Source organism: Psittacula echo, assembly GCF_963264785.1.
Source record: "Psittacula echo genome assembly, chromosome: 5".
Lineage (NCBI taxonomy): Eukaryota > Metazoa > Chordata > Aves > Psittaciformes > Psittacidae > Psittacula > Psittacula echo.
Window position 1 is genome coordinate 66,338,085 of NC_137739.1, and position 23,563 is coordinate 66,361,647.

At 42.5% G+C, this 23,563-nt stretch overlaps 1 protein-coding gene across 3 annotated transcripts in view; it reads left to right on the forward strand.

Annotated features, from left to right (window-relative positions):
- Positions 1–23,563, forward strand: part of DYNC1H1 (dynein cytoplasmic 1 heavy chain 1) — a 52,867-nt gene that overhangs the window by 22,083 nt on the left and 7,221 nt on the right. For 2 of the 3 annotated variants that reach the window (XM_080617793.1, XM_080617794.1), the window contains 30 exons: positions 622–852; positions 984–1,124; positions 1,391–1,624; positions 6,130–6,336; positions 6,432–6,553; positions 6,930–7,095; positions 7,323–7,486; positions 7,766–7,895; positions 8,622–8,755; positions 9,042–9,156; positions 9,282–9,443; positions 9,521–9,735; positions 9,823–10,027; positions 10,165–10,338; positions 10,438–10,557; positions 10,675–10,795; positions 11,418–11,613; positions 12,261–12,378; positions 13,355–13,570; positions 14,127–14,339; positions 14,540–14,667; positions 15,085–15,238; positions 16,034–16,180; positions 16,262–16,412; positions 16,620–16,873; positions 17,043–17,177; positions 17,272–17,366; positions 17,459–17,633; positions 22,223–22,298; positions 23,288–23,448. In XM_080617793.1, coding sequence (XP_080473919.1) covers positions 622–852; positions 984–1,124; positions 1,391–1,624; positions 6,130–6,336; positions 6,432–6,553; positions 6,930–7,095; positions 7,323–7,486; positions 7,766–7,895; positions 8,622–8,755; positions 9,042–9,156; positions 9,282–9,443; positions 9,521–9,735; positions 9,823–10,027; positions 10,165–10,338; positions 10,438–10,557; positions 10,675–10,795; positions 11,418–11,613; positions 12,261–12,378; positions 13,355–13,570; positions 14,127–14,339; positions 14,540–14,667; positions 15,085–15,238; positions 16,034–16,180; positions 16,262–16,412; positions 16,620–16,873; positions 17,043–17,177; positions 17,272–17,366; positions 17,459–17,633; positions 22,223–22,298; positions 23,288–23,448 — 4,860 coding nt within the window. The remainder of the gene's footprint in view (positions 1–621; positions 853–983; positions 1,125–1,390; positions 1,625–6,129; positions 6,337–6,431; positions 6,554–6,929; positions 7,096–7,322; positions 7,487–7,765; positions 7,896–8,621; positions 8,756–9,041; positions 9,157–9,281; positions 9,444–9,520; positions 9,736–9,822; positions 10,028–10,164; positions 10,339–10,437; positions 10,558–10,674; positions 10,796–11,417; positions 11,614–12,260; positions 12,379–13,354; positions 13,571–14,126; positions 14,340–14,539; positions 14,668–15,084; positions 15,239–16,033; positions 16,181–16,261; positions 16,413–16,619; positions 16,874–17,042; positions 17,178–17,271; positions 17,367–17,458; positions 17,634–22,222; positions 22,299–23,287; positions 23,449–23,563) is intronic. The other variant, XM_080617795.1, reaches the window with a different exon arrangement.

Consider the following 23,563-nt stretch of genomic DNA (forward strand, 5'->3'; position numbering starts at 1 on the left):
ACTTGGAATTTATGACAGCACATCATACAAAAGCTGACTTCCTCTCTAACATACTTTTTTTCTTAGAATCATAGAATAGTTAGGGTTGGAAAGGACCTTAAGATCATCTAGTTCCAGCCCCCTGCCATGGGCAGGGACACCTCCCACAAACCCATGCCACCCAAGGCCTCATCAAGCCTAGCCTTGAACACCGCCAAGGATGGAGCATTCACAACCTCCCTGGGCAACCCATTCCACTGCCTCACCACCCTAACAGTAAAGAATTTCTTCCTTATATCCAATCTAAACTTCCTCTGTTTAAGTTTTAACCTGTTACCCCTTGTCTTGTCACTACAGTCCCTGATGAATAGTCCATCCCCAGCATCCTTGTAGGCTCCCTTCACATACTGGAAGGCTGCTCTGAGGTCTCCACGCAGCCTTCTCTTCTCCAGGCTGAACAGCCCCAACTTTCTCAGCCTATCTTCATGTGGGAGGTGCTTCGCTCCCCTGATCATCCTTTTTAATTCTTTTTAAAGAATATTAAAATACGAAGTATTTCAAACCTTAAACAAAATTATCTCCTGCTGCCTAGTAATCAAATGAGAAGCAAGTGCTTTGAGCAGTGTTTGTCTCCCCCAACAGATTCAGAGAGATGCTGCCACAATAATGCAGCCATATTTCACATCTAATGGCCTGGTAACTAAAGCACTTGAGCATGCTTTCAAGTTGGAGCATATTATGGATCTTACCCGCTTGCGCTGTCTTGGTTCTCTGTTCTCCATGTTGCATCAAGCTTGCCGCAACGTAGCCCAGTACAATGCCAATCATCCAGACTTTCCAATGCAGATAGATCAACTAGAGCGCTACATTCAGGTAAATTTAATATGCTGCTAAGTGACTGCTGGGTTTGATGCGTTACTATAGCAGTTGGATTTTATTGATTGTTTGTTAGGGTTTGTTCCATTGCCGTTAAACCAATAGCTGCTTCTACTGCTTCTTTACAGAGGTACCTGGTCTATGCAATACTGTGGTCTCTTTCTGGAGACAGTCGTTTGAAAATGAGAACAGAACTGGGAGAATACATAAGGAGAATCACCACTGTGCCACTGCCAACTGCACCCAACATACCTATAATTGACTATGAGGTAAACCTTTCTTAAGATAAAAGTGTTGCTCTTTCGTGTTCTTCGGAGCTTGCTTCAGATTTTGGCAATGAAACTGGAAAACAAAACACTAGACTATCTTAAATTTTACAGTCTCACAGTTCAGCTATGAAGCTGCCTGTTTAAATAAACACGTCAAATTTCATGCCACAAACTATTCTGTGGTTTAAAAAAAAAAAACGTATTTTAACTTAAGATTGAGCTATATTCCTGTTGTAAATTGTCTGATCATGTTTTTGTGCTGCTAGGTGTCCATTACAGGTGAATGGGTGCCATGGCAATCCAAGGTTCCTCAAATTGAAGTTGAAACACACAAAGTCGCAGCTCCTGATGTTGTAGTACCAACCCTAGACACAGTTCGTCATGAAGCATTGCTGTATACTTGGCTCGCAGAACACAAACCTCTGGTCCTGTGTGGCCCACCAGGTTCTGGAAAGACCATGACTCTCTTCAGTGCTCTGAGAGCTCTGCCTGACATGGAGGTATGAGTGTGTATGAATACATGTGAATTACAGAGTAGTAGCAAGTCTCTAATCTCCTTAAAGATTAAAGCAGTCTTGATTTAGCAGGAAAACAATTTGCTAACCAGAATTCAGTGATACCTCCACCTCAGTCAGTCACGTGTATACGTAGCAAAAACCAAAAATTCTATTGAGAAGAATCTAAATTTATGTCTCAAGATCTTTAACCTAAAAACTACTTCCTTTGCTACTTCAATAATACAGGAGCATTCCTTCATTTAGTATTTAAAAACCTGTGGTAATGTTTAAGAATAGCTCTCATCCTTCAGTGTATTTAGAATCATAGAACAGTTAGGGTTGGAAAGGACCTTCAGATCATCTAGTTCCAACCCCCCTGCCATGAGCAGGGACACCTCCCACAAACCCATGCCACCCAAGGCTCTGTCCAACTTGGCCCTGAACATTTGCCAGGGATGGAGGATTCACAACTTTTCTGGGCAACCCATTCCACTGCCTCACCACCCTCCCAGTAAAGAACTTCTTCCTTATATCCAACCTAAACTTCCCCTGTTTAAGTTTGAACCCGTTACCCCTTGTCCTGTCACTACAGTCCCTGATGAAGAGTCCCTCCCCAGCATCCTTGTAGGCTCCCTTCAGATACTGGAAGGCTGCTCTGAGGTCTCCACGCAGCCTTCTCTTCTCCAGGCTGAACAGCCCCAACTTTCTCAGCCTCTCTTCATACGGGAGGTGCTCCAGTCCCCTGATCATCCTCGTGGCCCTCCTCTGGATTTGTTCCAACAGTTCCATCTCCTTTTTATGTTGAGGACACCAGAACTGCACACAATATTCCAGGTGAGGTCTCACGAGAGCAGAGTAGAGGGGCAGGATCACCTCCTTGGACCTGCTGGTCACACTCCTTTTGATGCAGCCCAGGATACGGTTGGCTTTCTGGGCTGCGAGCGCACACTGAAGCCGGCTCATGTTCATTTTCTCATCAACCAACACCCCCAAGTCCTTCTCCGCAGGGCTGCTCTGAATCTCTTCTCTGCCCAGCCTGTAGCTGTGCCTGGGATTGCTCCAACCCAGGTGTAGGACCTTGCACTTGGCATGGTTAACCTTCATAAGGTTGGCATCAGCCCACCTTACAAGCGTGTCAAGGTCCCTCTGGATGGCATCCCTTCTCTCTGGAGTATCAACCGAACCACACAGCTTGGTGTCATCAGCAGACTTGCTGAGGGCGCACTCAATTCCACTCTCCATGTCACTGACAAAGGTGTTGAACAAGACTGGTCCCAGCACCAATCTCTGAGGGACACCACTCATTGCTGGTCTCCAGCTGGACATTGAGCCATTGACCACAACTCTTTGCGTGCGGCCATCCAGCCAGTTCTTTATCCACCGAGTGCTCCACCTGTCAAATCGATGTCTCTCCGATTAAGTGACAAGGATGTCGTGTGAAACAGTGTCAAATGGTTTGCACAAGTTCAGGTAGATGACGTCAACTGCTCTACAGCTGTCCTTCAGTTCCATAGCCCCATCATAGAAGGCCACCAAATTGGTCAGGCAGGATTTCCCCTTAGTGAAGCCATGCTGGCTGTCACCAACCACCTCCTTGTTTTTCATGTGCCTTAGCATGCCTTCCAGGAGAATCTGCTCCAAAATTTTGCCAGTCACAGAGGTGAGACTGACTGGTCTGTAATTCCCCGGAGCATCCATTTTCCCCTTCTTGAAAATGGGGGTTATATTTCTCCTTTTCCAGTTGTTGGGAACTTCACCTGACTGCCATGATTTTTCAAATATGATGGCCAGTGGCTTAACAACTTCATTTGCCAGCTCCCTCAGGACCCACGGATGGATTTCATCAGGTCCCATGGACTTGGGCACGTTCAGGTTTTTAAGATGGTCTCGAACCAAATCCTCTCCTATAGTGGGCCCAAGGTCTTCATTCTCACAGTCCCTGCGTCTGCCTTTCAAGACTTGGGTGGTGTGGTCAGAACATTTGCCAGTGAAGACTGAGGCAAAGAAGAACCTCAGCCTTCTCCAAATCCAGGGTAGCCAGTTTTCCTGATAGCTTCTGGAGAGAGCCCACGTTGTCCCTAGTCTGTCTTTTATTTGCAATGAACCTATAGAATCCCTTCCTGTTATCTGTCACATCCCTAGCCAAGTTTAATTCTACCTGGGCCTTAGCTTTCCTAACCTGGTCCCTAGCTTCACAGACAACATCCATGTATTCTTCCCAGAACTCCTGTCCTTGTTTCCACTTTTATAAGCCCCTTTTTTCCTTTGAATTTTCCTCAGCAGCTCCTTATCCATCCAAGGAGGTCTCCTGGCCCTCCTGCTGCACTTCCTTCTAGTTGGGATGCAATACTCCTGAGCTTGTAGCAGGTGATCCTTGAATATCAGCCAAGAGTCTTCGGTCCCCCTGCCCTCTAGGGCTGTATCCCATGGAACCTTACTAAGCAGGTTCCTGAAGAGGCCAAAGTCTGCTCTCTTGAAGTCCAGGGCAGTGAGCTTGCTGCATGCTCTCCTCACTGTCCTGAGGATCTTGAACTTGACCATCTCATGATCGCTACAACCAAGGCTGCCCTGGAGCGTCACATTTCCAACCAGCCCTTCCTTGTTGGTGAGCACGAGGTCAAGCATGGCACCTCTCCTTGTCGGCTCCTCTATTCTATTACTTGCAGAAGGAAGTTGTCTTCTACACAATTGAGGAACCTCCTGGATTGCTTGTGCTGGGCTGTACCATCCCTCCAACAGATGTCAGGGTGGTTGAAGTCTCCCATGAGAGCAAGGGCCTGTGAGCGTGAGGCTGTTCCTATATGTCTATGGAGTGCTTCATCCGCAGATTCCTCTTGACCAGGCCGTTTGTAACAGATCCCCACAGTAATGTCTCCCATCATTGTTCTCCCTTTAACCCTGACCCACAAACTCTCTGTCGACTGCTCACCTGTTCCCAGACAGAGTTCCATACTCTCTAGCCTATCCCTAACATAAATAGCAACTCCCCCTCCCTGTCTGCCAGGCCTGTCTTTTCTAAAGAGCCTGTAACCTTCCATTCCAACACTCCAGTCATAGGAGCCATCCCACCATGTTTCTGTGATGCCTACTATATCATACTCCCGTAGTCGTGCAGACATCTCTAATTCCTCTTGTTTGTTCCCCATGCTATGGGGGTTTGTATAGAGGCATCTGAGCTGAGCTCCAGATGAAGCCGGTTCATTGGCTGGAGCAGCTGGAGTATCTCTGCATTCCTCCAAGCATTTATTATAGGTGCTGGCAGCTGACTGGGTGTGTTGGGATGGAATGATGCCCTCCTCCCCCAACTCGTCTAGTTTAAAGCAACCTTGACCAGTCTGGCAAACCTCCTACCAAAACCACTCTTCCAGTTTTTTATCAGACCAGCTCCACCAGCCCCCAGTAGACCTGGCCTACAAACTTGGGTCCTGTGTTCAAGACACCCAAACCCCTGACTATGACACCACCTCTTTAACCATTTATTAATCTGGCCAATCCTCCTAGCTTTTTAAGGTCCTCCCCTTTATCCTGGAGAATTGATGAAAAGACAATCTGAGCTCCAGAGCCCCTAACCACCTCTCCCAGGGCTCTGTAGTCCTTCTTTATGTTCTCCGGGCTACTGCTACCTATATCACTAGCACCCACATGGATCACTAAAAGTGGGTAATAGTCTGTTGGACTTACTAGAGCAGGCAGCCTCTCTGCAACATCCCTTATCCATGCCCCTGGTCGGCAACACACCTCCCTTGAGACTGGGTCAGGCCGACAGATGAGTGCTTCTGCCCCTTTCAAATTCAAGTCCCTTACTACTACGACCCGCTGCTTTTTCCTCGCAGCACCAACAGAGGTCTCCTTTATTAGTGCATCATCTGGTTGTTTCTGGTGCGAGTGAGTTTCTTCATCAGCCCACTTATCGTACGATGAGTACTCACCATCCTGCTCACCTGCCTGCGCGAGCTGCCACACAAACTGCCTTGACCCGTCCTGTTTGCCCACCCTTTTCACAGGGCTCCTGTTCACTCACGCTCCCAGGGGCAGGTTTTTAACCAGTCAGGGCTGGTGCCGCTCCTCCTGGCTCCGCCCCCTGTGAGTCAGCTGCTCATGTCAGTTGAGCTGCCGGCTCCTGGGCAAGTCCTGTCAAGGACTTGAGGCTCCCTTCGTGGCTCTTGCCCCTCTTGAGTTGAGGCTCCTGGACACTGATCTCCTCCTCGCTCCGGTGTTGAAGGTGTCCTCTCTTGAGCTACTCACCTCAGCAATTCATGTAACCTCAGTTACATGAAGCTATAATATTCTAAGTACAAGTTTGGGCAGGAGATGTTGCTGCATGGTAAATGGAGAACATACAGTGAGAAGCCAACAGTATACAGTCATAATACAGACTTATCCGAAATAGATAGTATATGTACTTCCACCACAGATAGCCAAGTATTTCTGTTTTCAGGGCTCTTGATACACTCTTTTTCAAGCCTTAGTGTATTCTAACTATTTCTTTTCAATATTCTGTTTTTAAGGTGGTTGGACTCAACTTTTCTAGTGCTACAACTCCAGAACTGCTCTTGAAAACTTTCGATCACTACTGTGAGTACAGGCGTACACCTAATGGAGTGGTGTTGGCTCCTGTGCAGTTAGGAAAGTGGCTGGTGCTATTCTGTGATGAAATCAACTTGCCAGATATGGATAAGTACGGCACACAAAGAGTCATATCCTTCATTAGACAGGTTTGTTTTTCTTTGTAATCAGCTGTACCACAGGAGTTATTTTCAAGGAAATACAGCATTCCACTGATCTTATTTTACTTCTGTTTTTTTGTCAGATGGTGGAACATGGAGGATTCTATCGTACATCAGACCAGACGTGGGTGAAACTAGAGAGAATTCAGTTTGTTGGTGCATGTAATCCACCCACAGATCCTGGAAGAAAACCTCTCTCACACAGGTAGTGTGTCTAGTAAACTCCATATAACAACAGAATAGGGGTCAAAATTGAAGCATTGACTACGTAATCTGTTCTTAATACAGTTGTTTAATGCCAGCTGTGCCAAAATTGTTCCTTACTTGTGAACTAACTGCTAGTTGGTTCATTATGACAGCCAGCCAGTGGATTCACTGCTACACACCTTGAATGATCTGTCTGAAGTACTATGGATACTTCAGAATGCTTTGTGGTCAGAATCACCAAGGAACAATCAGACCAGCTGCTTTTACTGCTAATAATTTTGGATCAAGATGTTAATTTAGTTTTGGCAAAACATAATGAAAATAATACAAGCTGTAATTTGACTTTCTGGACCATGTAATCTGCTAATCTTCAGATTTTTACGACATGTTCCTGTGGTTTATGTGGACTATCCTGGACCAGCTTCACTCACTCAGATATATGGAACATTTAATCGTGCAATGCTAAGGCTGATCCCATCACTTCGCACATACGCAGAACCTCTTACTGCTGCTATGGTAGAATTCTACACAATGTCTCAGGTAAGTTGTTAAATACAACCCCAATCCTCTAGTATTAGAAATCTTCCTTCATTTAACGTGCATTGTTTGCCTTTCATATGGATAATACGTGTACAGGAACTTGACTAACAGAGTTCTGGTGAAAGCTACTGGATGATGCTAACAAAATAATATCTTGCAGTGCCAAGGCCTGTAAAAAATACAATGCGAATTTAAGATGAACTAACCAATGAAGTTTAAATTTTTAGGAGAGATTCACTCAAGACACACAGCCACACTACATCTATTCACCTCGTGAAATGACTCGATGGGTGAGAGGCATATTTGAAGCATTAAGACCACTGGAAACCTTACCAGTTGAAGGCCTGATCAGGATTTGGGCCCATGAAGCCTTACGTCTCTTCCAGGACAGGTAAAATAAACATGAGATGGGGAAGCAGAAAAAGAAAAAATTCAAAATTAGCTTTCCCTACTCCTTGCCGACTTGCATTAGAAAGCCAAACTGAAGTGTGCTTCATGTTAAATAGCATTAATCCAATAGAGAGTATTTCCCTTCACTCTTAACTTTACACTCTAAGGAGTAGTATCTGTGGAAAGCAGAAACATACTTCAGTCATAGCACTGCTCTGTGATGCGATTATATCCTCCTATTACAGACGATTTGTAGTCACTGACTTGTTTCTTTATTCAGACTCGTAGAAGATGAAGAGAGGCGCTGGACTGATGAAAACATTGATATGGTTGCTCTGAAACACTTCCCCAATATTGACAAAGAAAAAGCTATGAGCAGACCTATCTTATACAGCAACTGGCTGTCAAAGGTAAGTAAAAATTAAAAAAAAATAAATAAAATAGTTTGGGAGCAACTGAGTGGTGCAGCTCTTACAAGCTATCTGCATGTATATTACCATGATAATCGGTGCCCTTCGTTTTGTTAAGCTAATCTCCAAGAAGCTGTTACTATGATTATCTGAAGTGCTATTGTAAGATCTACCACAGTACATACAAGCAGAATTAGTATTTCTCAAGAGCAGTAAAACACTTATAGAAAGTTGATGACAGTTACTGCTTATGGAATCTCTTGGATAAGGCAGTGACCTTTGGATAATGCTGATGTTACACTCTTTATGGTGGACTGTTTCTTGCTATCTGAACTCATACGACTCTGCAATCTGTAGAAATCTTCCAGGGTCAAGAAAAAAGTTCATCTAGCCTGTTGCCAATAACAAGGGGCTAGGAAAGGCTCTTGAAAATAAACTGAGGAAGTAATGGAGGGGAATAAGTCTGTCATGCTACTTCTCAAGTCTCTTTGGTGACTGGCAGCACAGATTCAAGCTACGATAGGTTCAGCAGATAGAATATTCAAACCCCGTGCTGTTATCTGTGGCAGTTTAGGCTGTTGGCATGTTCCTAAGCAAGTTAAATGAGTACAGCTTTTGTAAAGCATTGTTACTTAAGTAAGTATTTGAATAGTTCTGCTTTCATCTACTCATAAATTGATCTCTATGTAATCTTAAATTCCATACTGTATTGGCTGATTCTTTCAGGATTATATTCCAGTGGATCAAGAAGAATTAAGAGACTATGTGAAAGCTAGGCTTAAGGTCTTCTATGAAGAAGAACTTGATGTACCACTTGTTCTGTTCAATGAAGTTTTGGATCATGTGTTAAGAATTGACCGGTAAGTTGAGACTTCAGTTGCTGATTGTGTAAATGGTATTTAGAGACTTTTTCTAAAACAAAAGGATTATGCTCCATTCTTACTTCCTCTGTAGTCAGGCTACTCTGAGCATGAAGCATGATCCTGTTGTTGTCCATAGACAATATACTGCTGGCTTCCAGATAGCAGGATCCTATCTGGAAAGGTGTGTCAGTTTTGGTACTAACTTGGAAGTTTATCTGTTCAAGGAAAAGGATCAGTAAGTTGATAACACTTGCCAAACATACTTCGTTATGTTCTTTTTCAGAATTTTCCGTCAGCCACAGGGCCACTTGCTCCTTATTGGAGTCAGTGGAGCAGGAAAAACAACCCTTTCGAGATTTGTTGCCTGGATGAATGGTTTGAGTGTCTACCAAATTAAGGTTGGCATGCTAATTTAACTAAAACACCCTGTTAGTTAAAGCTCGCACTTCATAAATACTGACCCCTAAAAAAATGCATTAAAATCTACAGCAAAATATTAATAACCATTGTTAAATCTTACTAGGTTCACAGGAAATATACAGGTGAAGATTTTGATGAAGACCTTAGGACAGTATTGAGACGTTCGGGCTGCAAAAATGAAAAAATAGCTTTCATAATGGATGAATCAAATGTTTTGGATTCTGGATTCCTGGAGAGAATGAACACTCTCCTAGCCAATGGAGAGGTAAGAAGATTTTTAAGTAAATACTTAAAGCGCCTTTTTACAACTATAAGCTACAACAGACCTATCTTTTGAATTAGGTTCCTGGTCTCTTTGAAGGAGATGAATATGCCACCCTTATGACTCAGTGTAAAGAAGGAGCACAGAAAGAAGGTTTAATGTTAGATTCACATGAAGAACTCTACAAATGGTTCACCAGCCAAGTTATTCGCAATCTCCATGTTGTGTTCACTATGAATCCATCTTCAGAGGGCCTGAAGGACAGGGCAGCTACTTCTCCTGCGCTCTTCAACAGGTAATTGCTGTATATTCCAGCATGTATTACAAGTACTATTAAAACAGTACTTAAGGGGAAAGTCTTCACAGATGCTTTGTATTTCAGGTGTGTCTTGAACTGGTTTGGAGACTGGTCAACTGAGGCACTGTACCAAGTGGGCAAAGAGTTCACAAGCAAAATGGATCTTGAGAAACCAAATTATATTGTGCCTGATTACATGCCAGTTGTATACGATAAGCTACCCCAACCACCAACGCACAGGGAAGCTATTGTTAATAGTTGTGTGTTTGTTCATCAGACTCTTCATCAGGTATGCTATTAACACTGCTTAACTTCTATTGATCTTTAGGCAACAGCATCATGTACCAGTTTCCTAAAAAGTACGATCTTCGGTATCCAAATAGATTTAAAAACAATGCATAATCAACAACCTTTTCTTGCCTAAAGGCTAATGCTCGTTTGGCAAAACGGGGAGGCAGAACCATGGCAATCACACCACGCCACTATTTAGATTTCATCAACCATTATGCCAACTTGTTCAACGAGAAACGAAGTGAATTGGAGGAACAGCAAATGCACTTAAATGTTGGTCTTAGAAAAATCAAGGAAACAGTTGATCAGGTACGTATCTTTAAAACTTTGCCGTCTGTAAGGCTGGAGTGATTAAATAGATCTCTGTGCTTAAATGGGTTTTGTCTCCCATCTTACAACCTATCTCAGGTGGAAGAACTGCGGCGTGACCTAAGAATAAAGAGTCAGGAACTGGAAGTGAAAAATGCAGCAGCCAATGACAAGTTGAAAAAGATGGTGAAAGATCAGCAGGAAGCTGAGAAGAAAAAGGTAAAAATACTTGTGTTTTTATCTGTGCATTTGTAAATATTTTTATTTACAAAACAGAGCCTGCAGAGCAAGTACTGGAAGAATTTCAACTTCTAAAAAGCAGTAATTTCCTTCTAGGTCATGAGCCAGGAGATTCAGGAACAGCTGCACAAGCAGCAGGAGGTCATTGCAGACAAGCAGATGAGTGTGAAAGAAGATCTTGACAAGGTGGAGCCCGCTGTCATTGAAGCTCAGAACGGTATGTTATCAACTGAGATCACCCTGTGGGCTTGAATCTGAAACTGCAGTCCATGGAAATGTGTTTTGTTGTGGTCTGAGTTGGTCCTGTCTAACAGAAGTGTAGGCTCTGTTCAGCATGTAGCTGAAGAGTGGTGAAAAAATTCCTAGTCTTTGAGCTGTTTGTAGTTACTGGTCTGATACCTGATGCTCCTTTTATGGCCTGTGGCTTTCTTTCTAGCAGACCAGCACTAGTTAGTTATTCAGTCTTGTGTATTCATTAAAAAGCTCATAATCAGAAAGGCCATTGATGCCTCATTGCTGCACAGGCAGCATACAATCAAGATGTCCATTTGTTAAACTGGATAGAGGAATCACTATTTAAGTGAGTCATTTTTAGGCAGCAGAATAAGTTGCCTAAAAATGATTCACTTACTGTGGCCAGTTGGAAGTTGACATTCACGGAAGTTTATCTTGTGGTACAGTAGTTTGAATGTTATCCGCTAGTATCTGCTTCTCTAATAATCTCAACTTCCCTTTGAGAATATTGAAGTGCTTTTACAAATCCAAGGTACTTCAGTGGATTTAGCTAACTGTTCATTTTCTTCCTAATCAATGTTCATTGTCTTTCTGGCACTGGTTAGCTGTGAAGTCAATAAAGAAACAGCACCTGGTAGAGGTCCGTTCTATGGCTAATCCACCTGCAGCTGTTAAGTTAGCACTGGAGTCCATCTGCCTGCTACTAGGTGAAAGTACAACTGATTGGAAACAAATACGTTCCATCATCATGAGAGAGAACTTCATTCCAACCATTGTTAATTTTTCTGCTGAGGAAATCAGGTAAAGTGTAAGCGTGAGCTATTTATGTGAATAATCTATTTACAAAGATACGGAAGGTCATAACTGGACTTTTCTCTGTGCAGTTGCTTTGGTAGCAGTTCAGTTCTTTTGAGACCAATTTATTCTTGCATGTAGTGAATGTGTAGGTAGTACAGGAAAAAGACTACTGAAGCAAAGGTGTCTTATGCAGACTGGAACAAAACAGCTGCTGCTGAGTAACCTCAAGGCATGGTTGCAAAGCAATATGTTGTTCAAAGCTACATCATTAGTTGAAGGTAGTTTTGCAGCAATTACAGACCAAGTGGCTGAAGCTTTATCCAGGCTGACCCAGCTGGCTCTGAATCTGAGTAGAAGGTCAGACTAGACTATAGAGATACTGAATTCCCTTCCAAGTCCAAATTTTTCTGGGCAGAGTTTAGCAATTTATGAGTGACTAATCTTAAAATACTGTTAAATGCTTTTAACCCTTGTAAACTGTAATTGCTAAAGCAGCATGTTGAACTAATTAAAACATCCCAGCTATCAGTCAGCAAAACCGCTAGGAAATGTTCATGCAGCTGTGGAAGGCAGGCCAGATAAAGGAGTACTGAACACGTGTGCTGACATACAGTGTACTCATGCTGTTTCTAAAAACATTTCCCTTGCAGTGATGCCATCCGGGAGAAGATGAAGAAAAACTACCTGTCAAATCCAAGTTACAACTATGAAATTGTAAACAGAGCATCACTGGCCTGTGGACCTATGGTGAAGTGGGCAATTGCACAGGTAAAGTCAGTAATTTGGGGACGCAAACATGAAAAGAGTGACCCTGAAGGTGTATAACAGTGTCTAAAGGCTCTGAATTTGCCTCTATTCAATAAATATTGCAAACTGGTTTGCTTCAGAGAAATCGGTAGATTATTCAGATGAATGTGTATGGGCTCTCTAGTACTGTGCCAGAGAGCTAATGGCCAGTTGTGATAAAGATTTTGCATAAGAAACTTCAGGTTTACAGTGAACCAGATCTTTTCTGTATGTAGTGCCATTCTGCAAGACAAAGTTCACAACTGGAAAATGCAGTGCATCCTCTTAATAGAGACTTGCATAAGTTTTATCTTGCCTCAGAGTGAGCATTACTTAAAGGCAGCTCTGTCAAGGTCTTTCAGGCAGACTTCTAAATACTTGACTAGCTTCCTAAAGGAATAGGCTTTTGGAAAGATGTCCCCAGACTGAGATACTGAAAAATGGTTTTACTTGCCTATTGGTGGTCAATACAACAGAATGCTTGGCTTGTTAAAGCTGTGCCTGCTGTGAATGGCATGATGTGGAGAGACTGTTTAGCTTCAGTGTTGCAAATAGGCCCTATCCTAACTGGTTTTGGCTTAGCTATACTCAGTTCCTTACTAGGAAAGTCAGATTAGCACGGTAGTGGCTGGCATGGACACGCAGTTGAGTATTTGTGCAGAACAGTGCTGTGTACTAGTTCATGTGGTCTCAACCTTTCAGATTGCTTCCCGTCTATCTACAGAGCAGTAGAAGGAGCTTTCAGAAAGCAATTACTTGGGTGTCTATGCTTGGTTTAAACAAAATTCTTAGGTACTGATAAACATTTCTAAGTTTCTGTTAAGTAGCTATTCATTTTCATACCAGTCGCAAGTATCTAAGCTTGAAAAGATGCATTTGATTACATATACCTGAATGCTGTGATTCTTACTAACACTTATCGGTTTAAAAGTATAAAGGGCCTGTTTACTATTTACAGCTGAACTATGCTGATATGTTGAAAAGAGTGGAACCTCTACGCAATGAACTGCAGAAGCTGGAGGATGATGCCAAAGATAACCAACAGAAAGCAAATGAAGTAGAGCAGATGATTCGTGATCTTGAGGCCAGTATTGCTCGTTACAAAGAAGAATATGCAGTGCTGATTTCGGAGGCTCAGGCTATTAAAGCAGATTTGGCTGCTGTAGAAGCAAAAGTAAGACTTCTATATAATAGTTTTCCATTCTTTAATCTTTGACAGTAGGAAATCGAACCATTCTTTGTACTTGTGACCAGACTTGGTTGCTTCCCCTGTGCAGTGCATTTGAGCTGTTTCACCTCTGGATGTCACAAAGCTCCTTAAACTGCTGAAACCTGTGGCTTGAGTTGGAAATACCAACTCATGTTGCTGGTTGATTAACAAGACAGTTCACATAAGGCTTAAACTAAGTAGAAGGCCTTTGGAAAAAGGCATGGATGTAGCGTAATTGTAATGTCTTAACTGTGCTTCTTCTGGGAGGGCGGAAGGGGAAGAATTTTTCTGTGTATTTGATCTAATCATTAGCAAGTAGACACTACTGTGCTACTATTTAGCACTTTTAAGTTCAAGATAACAGTTAGAAACAACATAATAAATTAATACTGAAGTGTAGAAGCACTAATTTCATTCTGAGCTTTAAATCTAACTGGGGCCTAGAGTTAGTATTCAGATGTCCTGAAAGACTACTGTAACAATTTGTCATCTGAAGACTCTACTAACCACTTACTTCTAGGTAAACCGTAGCACAGCTCTTCTGAAGAGTCTTTCTGCTGAACGTGAAAGATGGGAGAAGACAAGTGAAACTTTCAAGAACCAGATGTCCACTATTGCTGGAGACTGCTTGCTTTCAGGAGCTTTTATTGCCTATGCTGGCTACTTTGATCAGCAGATGCGTCAGAATCTGTTCACTACGTGGTCTCACCATTTGCAGCAGGCAAATATTCAGGTAAAGATGCAATTACAAGTTAACCGTGTATGCATTTACTGCAATAGTAAATGATAAATAGTAAAGAAGGTTTAAGATTGGTAAGTAAAGAATGGAGCTTTTGGAAAATAATACCTTGTAGAACTGCATTTACGTAAAATGTCCTCGCCACCTAGTTGGAGAATCTCTAGTCAAGTACTAACTGGATGTACTTCTTGTAGTTCCGAACAGACATTGCAAGGACAGAGTACCTTTCCAATGCAGATGAGCGGCTTCGCTGGCAAGCAAGTTCTCTGCCTGCAGATGACCTGTGCACTGAGAATGCTATCATGCTCAAGCGGTTTAATAGGTATTTCATTCTAAGATGCAGAATTCTAAACCAACATTCTCACAGGAGCTTTGCACCTAAGAATCACAGTAACTCTCTCAAAGCAGTTTCAGCAATTTCACTATTGTGAGAACTTACAGTGTTTGTAAAAGCTTCTCAACTGTATGTAAACATAGAAACTCATTCATCTTTCCTTGCCTTTTTTGTTGTGCATAGCTGTTAAAATAAATTGGCCTGAACTGAAGCTATTTTGTTGCCCAAATACAGACTTACCTTTCAGAACTCTGAACTGAAATAAGTCACTGAACCTGGCCAGCTTATTCCTTTAATATACAGGCTTTTAGAATTGCGACTTAACACAACCTAAATTCATAAAACTGCTTAGAGGTTGTCTGCAGTCAAAACCCAAATAATGACAGTGTTTTATTACCAACTTAGGTATCCATTGATCATCGATCCCTCCGGGCAAGCCACAGAGTTTATCATGAATGAATATAAAGACCGTAAGATAACTCGTACTAGTTTCTTGGATGATGCTTTCAGGAAGAACTTGGAAAGTGCCTTGAGATTTGGTAACCCACTTCTGGTCCAGGTTAGTTGCATGGTGGTGTAGAAACTATTAAAAATTCTGCCATGTACTAGAAAACTTTATGATCGTTCTTTTACTAAGGTGCAAACAACTTTATTTTCAAACCATGATTTAACAAGTAAACTAGTACTCAGTCATATATGAGGTGTAACTCCTTAGAAAAATATGGTGAGATACACAATCAGAGAAAGGCTTTTTTTTCCCTGCACGATTTCAAGGTCAAATGATTTTATTTTGAAATGATCTTTCTTTACTTCCATTTTACAAAATGACTTGCAGCCTGTCTGTCCTTTGTTTCTATTTGCTATCTCTAGTCATAGGTAATAGTACCTTATATGGCTAATTATCTAGAACTAAATCTACTCTACTCTGAGTAGCAGGAAGAAGTTTCAGTAATACAGAAAAATGGGCAATGGTAGGAATAGTGACTTTGACTTCAGATGGATATATTTTTCTGTTTTGTAGTATGGAAGTGGGGAAGAAAAAGGATTAGCTTGCAGATGGGATCAATAACTATTGCCTGTGCTTCTTAGAAAAGGGCTTGCTATGAATTAGATCTAACACAATTATGACCATTAATAATACCCGCCTTCCAAGATTTTGTGTTGTAGTAGCCTAAACTGTGTGCTTGTGTAGCTCAGCTAGAAATATAAACTAGAAATGCCTTTGAATGTGACCCATATTCCAAACCAGCTGTAAATTGATTGCTCACAAAAGCTATATGCCGTAGTTGGATCAGGTTTTTTAGCTTGAGACACTTGCAAGCAGCAGAATCTTTTAACAAATCTCTGCTTGTAGGATGTGGAGAGCTATGATCCAGTTCTAAATCCTGTTCTGAATCGTGAAGTCCGGAGAACTGGAGGCAGAGTTCTGATTACTCTTGGAGACCAAGATATTGATTTGTCACCATCCTTTGTTATCTTCCTTTCCACCAGAGATCCAACAGTAAGTAAAACAAAAGGCTGTCCTGCTTATAGAAATGGTATGTCAGAGAACTGAGAGAGTTTTTTGTGTTTCCTGTGACAGGTTGAATTCCCACCAGACCTCTGCTCTCGTGTTACGTTTGTGAACTTTACAGTTACTCGCAGCAGCTTACAGAGCCAGTGTCTGAATGAAGTCCTGAAAGCTGAAAGACCAGATGTTGATGAGAAACGCTCTGACCTCCTCAAGCTTCAAGGTATGCTTGCCAAAATTAAAGTAACTTCCTCCTGTTCTAAAACAGTACAGTGATTTTATGTAGCTGTAGAAATACACAGTGAAGTATCTTTATAGCTGATACTCTTACTTTTTTAGGATGTCCAGTGACAAAGTACGCAGAATTCATGTAATTCTTAGGAACTAATACATCTCTATAATCTGTAACCTAATTTTTCTTCTGATTAAGGTGAATTTCAGCTGCGCTTGCGTCAGTTAGAAAAATCCCTGCTACAGGCGCTTAATGAAGTGAAGGGACGTATCCTGGACGATGACACCATCATTACTACTCTTGAGAATCTGAAGAAGGAAGCAGCAGAGGTCACCAGAAAAGTAGAAGAAACAGATATTGTCATGCAAGAAGTGGAGACTGTTTCTCAGCAGTACTTGCCTCTTTCTACAGCATGCAGTAGTATCTACTTTACTATGGAGTCACTGAAACAGGTAGGGTGAGTTGTTCTTCCTATCAGAAGCTTCATGTGTTTACAGTTCAAAGCTAAATAGGCACAGCCTAATTCCAGCTCTAGCTGCCATATTGCAGTTTGGTAGGCACAAACCATTGACTGTCAAACAGCAGGATTCTAGGGAGAAAAAACAAACTTTTGTCTTTCAGATACATTTCCTGTACCAATACTCTCTCCAGTTTTTCTTGGACATCTATCACAATGTCTTGTATGAGAACCCAAATCTGAAGGGAATTACAGAGAATACTCAGCGTCTCTCAATCATCACAAAGGATCTCTTTCAGGTTCAGTTTTTTAATTACTAAATGTAATTCTATATTTTTGAAGGGTCAGAGTTCAAGGCCTCTTACATTGCTGTTTTCACTGTTTTGTTGGTAGGTGGCTTTCAATAGAGTGGCACGTGGTATGCTGCATCAAGATCATATAACGTTTGCTATGTTGTTGGCCCGGATTAAACTGAAAGGCACTATTGGGTAAACATTTGTTTTCTCTCTTCACTTTAGTTAGAAAAGTGAGACTTGTCTTGAAAGCACCTAGCTCAACTCTTATTTTTCCTTACCGTTAGGGAGCCTACATATGATGCAGAATTCCAGCACTTCTTGAGAGGGAAGGAGATTGTACTAAACTCTGCATCTCTCCCAAAAATCAGTGGTTTGACTGTAGAGCAAACAGAAGCAATGATGAGGTTGAGCTGCCTTCCGGCATTTAAAGACCTTGTTTCAAAAGTGCAAGCTGATGAGGTAAGTGTCAGCTATGGTTCGTTTCTGTACTAAACTGTCTGCTTAAGCATTTTCAGTGTCTGCTTTAAGAGCTTCATGCTTACAAGTAAGTAATCCTAGTATGAGAAGGGCAAACCTTACAGATTAACTAGTTGTAGTTGTTGTGGAAATGAATGCCCCTACTTCATTTCTAATTCAGCTGTGAAAATTGACTTGTAAATACCAGTATTATTCATCACTTGGCCTTGGAAGCAGCTTCACCATTCACCTAACTTTGAGGTCAGCTTTGGTTCCTGTGATAGCAGGAAGTGTGATACTGCATCTCTTTTACTGTATCACTAATGTGATAATGATGCAGTAGATGAGAGCAGCCCTAGCCATACATAGTATCATTATGGTGGGCTCTTGGACATGACTATTTGAAATAAATTTGGATAGTGCTCTGCTTCTGGACACTTTGCTCCTTGTCATGACGTGTTACAGTAATGCATCTATGTCCTGACTGTGAAACTGTGTTACAAAGTATGTCCTTATCTGAAATAGTACCTGTTTGGCTGCCTAGTTTTTATATTAAAAGTAGAATTCTACTTTTGAATTAGACATTGCTACCTCTAATTTCCCTCAAATTCTTCAGCCTTCAGGTGTAAAAGAAGATACATCTTAGGCAGTGACTTGGTAGAGATCTGTCAACCCAGGGGGGTTAGGAGCAATGCAGAATTAAGGGAGATCATTGAACTGATTGGACATGTCTAAAGAAAGTGTAATAGACAAAGCATAATTTGAGTTTTATGTGTGGGGTTTTTAAAAAAAAAAAAAGAAACAACAACAACATTGTGCTTCAAATACATTGAAGCAAAATGAGTCCAGAACTTAATAAATATGCTGGTCAAATTGCGGTCTTGCTCAGGGAAACATTGAAACCATTTCTATATGAAACACTCAAGCCACACATATTTGTGGGTCATAGTGGTAAGGGACTCTACTTTGAAAGGAACAGAGGCACCCATCTGTCAGCCTGACCCAGTCTCAAGGGAGGTGTGTTGCCGACCAGGGGCATGGATAAGGGATGTTGCAGAGAGGCTGCCTGCTCTAGTAAGTCCAACAGACTATTACCCACTTTTAGTGATCCATGTGGGTGCTAGTGATATAGGTAGCAGTAGCCCGGAGAACATAAAGAAGGACTACAGAGCCCTGGGAGAGGTGGTTAGGGGCTCTGGAGCTCAGATTGTCTTTTCATCAATTCTCCAGGATAAAGGGGAGGACCTTAAAAAGCTAGGAGGATTGGCCAGATTAATAAATGGTTAAAGAGGTGGTGCCATAGTCAGGGGTTTGGGTATCTAGAACATGCGACTCAATTTAGGAGGCCAGGTCTACTAGGGGCTGGTGAAGCTGGTCTGACAATGAAGAGGAAGAGCGGTTTTGGTAGGAGGCTTGCCAGGCTAGTCAAGAAAGCTTTAAACTGGATGTGTTGGGGAAGGGGGGCATCACTCCATCCCAACACACCCAGTCAGCTGCCAGCACCTATAATAAATGCTTGGAGGAATGCAGAGATATTCCAGCCGCTCCAGCCACTGAGCTGGCTTCATTTGGAGCTCGGCTCAGATGCCTCTGTACAAGCACCTGTAGCATGGGGAACAAACAAGAGGAATTAGAGATGTCTGCACGTCTACGGGAGTATGGTATAACAGGCATCACAGAAACATGGTGGGATGGCTCCTATGACTGGAGTGTTGGAATGGAAGGTTACAGGCTCTTTAGAAAAGACAGGCCTGGCAGACAGGGAGGGGGAGTTGCTATTTATGTTAGGGATAGGCTAGAGAGTATGGAACTCTGTCTGGGAACAGGTGAGCAGTTGACAGAGAGTTTGTGGGTCAGGGTTAAAGGGAGAGCAGCGATGGGAGACATTACTGTGGGGATCTGTTACAAACGGCCTGGTCAAAAGGGCTCTTGTGGATGAAGCACTCCATAGACATATAGGAACAGCCTCACGCTCACAGGCCCTTGTTCTCATGGGAGACTTAAACCACCTTGACATCTATTGGATAGATGGTAAGGCCTGGAACAAGCAATCCAGGAGGTTCCTCAATTGTGTAGAAGACAACTTCCTTCTGCAAGTAATAGAATAGAGGAGCCGACAAGGAGAGGTGCCATGCTTGACCTCGTGCTCACCAACAAGGAAGGGCTGGTTGGAAATGTGACGCTCCAGGGCAGCCTTGGTTGTAGCGATCATGAGATGGTCAAGTTCAAGATCCTCAGGACAGTGAGGAGAGCATGCAGCAAGCTCACTGCCCTGGACTTCAAGAGAGCAGACTTCGGCCTCTTCAGGAACCTGCTTAGTAAGGTTCCATGGGATACAGCCCTAGAGGGCAGGGGGACCGAAGACTCTTGGCTGATATTCAAGGATCACCTGTTACAAGCTCAGGAGTGTTGCATCCCAGCTAGAAGGAAGTGCGTCAGGAGGGCCAGGAGACTTCTTTGGATGGATAAGGAGCTGCTGAGGAAAATTCAAAGGAAAAAAGGGGCTTATAAAAGTGGAAACAAGGACAGGAGTTCTGGGAAGAATACATGGATGTTGTCTGTGAAGCTAGGGACCAGGTTAGGAAAGCTAAGGCCCAGGTAGAATTAAACTTGGCTAGGGATGTGACAGATAACAGGAAGGGATTCTATAGGTTCATTGCAAATAAAAGACAGACTAGGGACAACGTGGGCTCTCTCCAGAAGCTATCAGGAAAACTGGCTACCCTGGATTTGGAGAAGGCTGAGGTTCTTCTTTGCCTCAGTCTTCACTGGCAAATGTTCTGACCACACCACCCAAGTCTTGAAAGGCAGACGCAGGGACTGTGAGAATGAAGACCTTGGGCCCACTGTAGGAGAGGATCTGGTTCGAGACCATCTTAAAAACCTGAACGTGCCCAAGTCCATGGGACCTGATGAAATCCATCCGTGGGTCCTGAGGGAGCTGGCAAATGAAGTTGTTAAGCCACTGGCCATCATATTTGAAAAATCACGGCAGTCAGGTGAAGTTCCCAATGACTGGAAAAGGAGAAATATAACCCCCATTTTCAAGAAGGGGAAAATGGATGCTCCGGGGAATTACAGACCAGTCAGTCTCACCTCTGTGACTGGCAAAATCTTGGAGCAGATTCTCCTGGAAGGCATGCTAAGGCACATGAAAAACAAGGAGGTGGTTGGTGACAGCCAGCATGGCTTCACTAAGGGGAAGTCCTGCCTGACCAATTTGGTGGCCTTCTATGATGGGGCTATGGAACTGAAGGACAGCTGTAGAGCAGTTGACATCATCTATCTGGATTTGTGCAAAGCCTTTGACACTGTCCCACATGACATCCTTGTCTCTAAATTGGAGAGACATCAATTTGATGGGTGGACCACTCAGTGGATAAAGAACTGGCTGGATGGCCGCATGCAAAGAGTTGTGGTCAATGGCTCAATGTCCAGCTGGAGACTGGTAACGAGTGGTGTCCCTCAGGGATCGGTGTTGGGACCGGTCTTGTTCAACATCTTTGTCGGTGACATGGACAGTGGGATTGAGTGCGCCCTCAGCAAGTCTGCTCACTTGGAGTATTGTGTGCAGTTCTGGTGTCCTCAACATAAAAAGGAGATGGAACTGTTGGAACAAATCCAGAGGAGGGCCACGAGGATGATCAGGGGACTGGAGCACCTCCCGTATGAAGAGAGGCTGAGAAAGTTGGGGCTGTTCAGCCTGGAGAAGAGAAGGCTGCGTGGAGACCTCAGAGCAGCCTTCCAGTATCTGAAGAGGGTCTATAAGAATGCTGGGGATGGACTCTTCATTATGGGCTGTAGTGACAGGACAAGGGGTAACGGGTTCAAACTTAAACAGAGAAAGCTTAGATTGGATATAAGGAAGAAGTTCTTTACTGAGAGGGTGGTGAGGCACTGGAATGGGTTGCCCAGGGAGGTTGTGAATGCTCCATCCCTGGCAAATGTTCAGGGCCAAGTTGGACAGAGCCTTGGGTGGCATGGTTTAGTGTGAGGTGTCTCTGTCCATGGCAGGGGATTTGGAGCTAGATGATCTGAAGGTCCTTTCCAACCCTAACTATTCTATGATTCTGTATCTGGAAGCCTTGGAAAAGACCAGACTATGCTGAGCATTGAGCAATATTGAGGGCTAAGTTCAATGTATGACTTAATTTCATTAATGTAATAGTTCTGTTTAACAGTGTTAGCTTTGTCTTATTTCTCAAGACTTACTCATAGACTGAAGCTGGTACTTAATCTAACTTTTTATTCTAAAGATAGATGATAAGGTATTAGCATCAAATGGGAAAAATCTTATGAACTTGTATATTTCATTGTTTAAACACTTAGCTACTTACTAGATATTTTAAATATTTGCTTGCAAATCCAAGGCTAGTAAAGCTTGGACTGTTGTACCTAGTTCAACCTAGTAATCTTTGTTTCCTAGTGGAAGTTGGTATGTAGCTGTCCGCTTCTGCACTACATTAAATTCTAGATTTTAAGGCTGAGATTGAACATCTGTGTTGCACCAGGAACAGGACCTGTACCTTGCAGAAGATTTTTTGATGCCACGAAGCTCTGTTTCATTTTCTTTGCATTTTCCTTCAATGTAGCAATTCTGTATCTGGCTGGATAGCAGTTCACCAGAGCAGACTGTACCATATCTTTGGAGTGAAGAAAAGCCTGCAAGTAAGTTAAGTTGCACTGTTGTCCACACCAATCTTCTGTACTGATGTAAGTAGAATTATTGTGATTTCACAGCAATTCTGAAGTAGAATTTTAATTTGGACCTTAATGCCTGGGAAGATCATAAAGTTGGAATTTTCAAAGAACTTCAAGTCTGGTGGTTTTGGTTTCAGGTCTTCTACTGTGGATGAAATGTACTTCTGCAGTCTCATTAGATTACATAATAGTTTGGATTAACCTTAGTCATTGCAAATCTGGAGGCAACTCAATACTCTAAAAAGCTCCAAAACACAATTTCTGAGGACAGGACAGGGCTAGTCTACTTACAGTGTAAGTGTAACTATTGCTCTTCAGTTTGTCCCCTGTCTGAAAGGTAACATTAGGAAGTGTTTGCCGTATTGTCATTCAGGGCTCATTCCTGTAGGTGGCTTTCTAAATCAGGGATTCTAAGCTTGTGTTTACTAGCTACTGTAAAGCTGCTTGACTATTAACTTAAGCTTAACCTAGAGTTAATGCTTAATATTAACCTTAGGTTATCTGTCCTGTCCATACTAGACAAGTACATAATACTTCAAAGTCTGGCAGAACAGCAGATTGTTGAATGAGAAGGAGAGATCTGGAAGTTATCCCTGAAAGTTAAAATCACTTAGTTGCAATACTTCTGGACTGTAGATTTTGGAAACCGGTAGCATTTCAGTAGAATCCAAAAGCATCTTGTCAGGGTAGGCTTTTAAAGGGTTACAACATGAGCAATTGAGCAGGTAATTAAAATATTGCAGAAGACAAACCAGCTGAAGATGGTAAGTTTCTTTTGACATCAAAGTGAAGATAGAATATAAGCATTCCATTAAAACGTTGCAGCAGAGCCTTCAAAGGGATAAATAATTTCTAAATACCTAGTCTTCATAATAAGATGGGAAAAATGGAATGGAAAATTGAGGGAAGTGTTGAGGATGGTTTTCTTATCTGTCCATCCTCTCTGCTTTTTTCAGCTCCTATTGGACAGGCGATTCATCGCTTGCTTCTCATCCAAGCCTTCCGTCCAGATCGTTTGTTGGCAATGGCACATACATTTGTTTCAACAAATCTTGGAGAGTCTTTCATGTCCATTATGGAGCAGCCTTTAGATCTGACACATATCGTAGATACAGAGGTAACTCACTTGGTTTTGAAAGGCTAAAATCCTGGGTAATTTTACCTTAGTGCCATCTTACATGAGTTTTCCATTGTGAGTAAAGCTGCCCACCAGAACACTTCTTTCACTTATC